The sequence below is a fragment of the Atta colombica genome, unplaced genomic scaffold (assembly GCF_001594045.1).
Source record: "Atta colombica isolate Treedump-2 unplaced genomic scaffold, Acol1.0 scaffold304, whole genome shotgun sequence".
NCBI lineage: Eukaryota > Metazoa > Arthropoda > Insecta > Hymenoptera > Formicidae > Atta > Atta colombica.
Window position 1 is genome coordinate 7,015 of NW_017259409.1, and position 1,856 is coordinate 8,870.

Genomic DNA, 1,856 nt, shown 5'->3' on the forward strand with positions numbered 1-1,856 from the left:
TTTTGCATCTTTTCTTTTAACTTTGCACCTTTTTCCGAAAATTAAATTGATACGAAATTTGTCTCCCTTTCAACGCACGGTCCTGACAGGTGGAAATCATGTGGCCGCTGCGACAATCACGAGAACGGTCGAGCGAAGTTCTATTGCGGGTCAACATGGGGAAGGGAGAGCGATCAGCGCCACCTCGTTCCTTGATAGCAATGACTGTGGTGGTGGTCTCATTGCGCGCGACTGCTCCATTCACCGGATGGTCCGGATTCACCCGTTGGCCGTTGTAGCGATCTGATGAGTCTCGTGACTTTCCGTGTTCGTAGTGCCCGCACTCGCGTCCACGCGCAGTTGCGCTTCTTCGGCAACGTGATCAAGAAGTAGATACATACACACACACACACACACACACACACACACATACGTATATATATATATATATATATATATGGCGCAGGATTCAGGGATCCAGTGATACGTGATCTAGCGGTCAATTCGTTGGTGCGTGGTAATCTGTCGGGAAATGTGTCGCCGTTGTCCGACCGGCTATTGAAAAGTGCAAGCCGCTCCCGTTCGAGCCGCTTCGATTCTTGTTACGTGAAAAGGATCTATGCTCCACAATCCACGGATAAAATGACGGTTGCTGGAAAGGTAAACTTGTTGAATCTGACTATTGATCGCGAATCGTTGCGAGACTTTCGCGCTTCTGGACACCGTGTCAAGACCATTTAAATCGTTGGATATCATGAAATATGTATTTAAATGAACTTTTGATTGTTAAATGAACTTTGATTCGAGGCTTTTCTTTTAAAGAAAAAGCTTCTTCATTCAAAAAACTGTCATTGTTTTCAAAATTACGTGTTATAAGTTTCGAGTTTCAGCTCCTTAGTACTTGTTGCTTGATATCGCTTATTCATACTACGATTACAGTTTATTTAAAATATTTGAAATCGCGCCACATTTTTTAAAATTGCAAACTTCGAAACAGATTTCCATGAGAATGTCCTCCTTTTTTACTGCATGGTAATGTATCGTATATACAAATAATCGATAGTAGAATTATTCAATTATTATCACAAGTCGCAAAGATGAAAAATATGATGATATAGAAGTATTATAGTTTCGTTCGCGCTTTGTAAAGCTCTATGTTACCTCTTAATCTTTTCTCTATACGTACAAGAGGATCTACAATTTACTATCTCGGATATAACGTCGAATTTTGACACGGCGCACAAACGTTATCGCCCTTCTCGTGGCGTGATGTTACACGCCATAACGGACAGACGTTAAAGACTATAATTATTCTCATGATTAGCTGTCATCCGGTTTACATTTAATAGGTTCACTCGGCCGCTAATTGGTCGCCCGATATTGCTGATAAATTAAGCGACAAGAAAAGTGATAGATAAGCAAACTTCTAATTTTTTCCATGAAAGTCGCGCCATTCCTCATATAATTACATAGTGTACATATGGCAATAATGATGGAGCCAATGTTTCGAGATTATTTGGAATCACGTGATAATATATAAATTTGTATTTGAGGTGTTTATTCAAAATGATTTTCAACAAATCTTTTTAATTGTCGTTCTCTAGTCAATTCATATTAATTTGTTTCAAAACGAAAATATAAATAATAAGAAAAAAAATATAAATAATAAGAAATTTCTAGCAAAGTTTAGAAAGGAAGCTAATGAAATTCTTTAGTTTTATTCTTTAACAATTTTCGTGTAAAATTTTAATGCTAATTTAAAATTTAAATGTAATTGTAAACGGTTTAATTATATTTAAATTATAATTTTAATTAAATTAAATTATAATAAATTTAATTAGAATTAAATATAATTTTATTTTATTTAATTATAATTA

At 35.8% G+C, this 1,856-nt stretch overlaps 1 protein-coding gene across 1 annotated transcript in view; it reads left to right on the forward strand.

Annotated features, from left to right (window-relative positions):
- Nucleotides 1-210: 210 nt before the first annotated feature.
- The window catches only part of LOC108690293, a 35,298-nt gene continuing 33,652 nt past the window's right edge, over nucleotides 211-1,856 (forward strand). Inside the window, exons 1-2 of the mRNA XM_018197508.1 lie at nucleotides 211-368; nucleotides 446-639. Of these exons, the coding sequence (XP_018052997.1) occupies nucleotides 622-639 (18 nt within the window). The 5' untranslated portion in view covers nucleotides 211-368; nucleotides 446-621. The remainder of the gene's footprint in view (nucleotides 369-445; nucleotides 640-1,856) is intronic.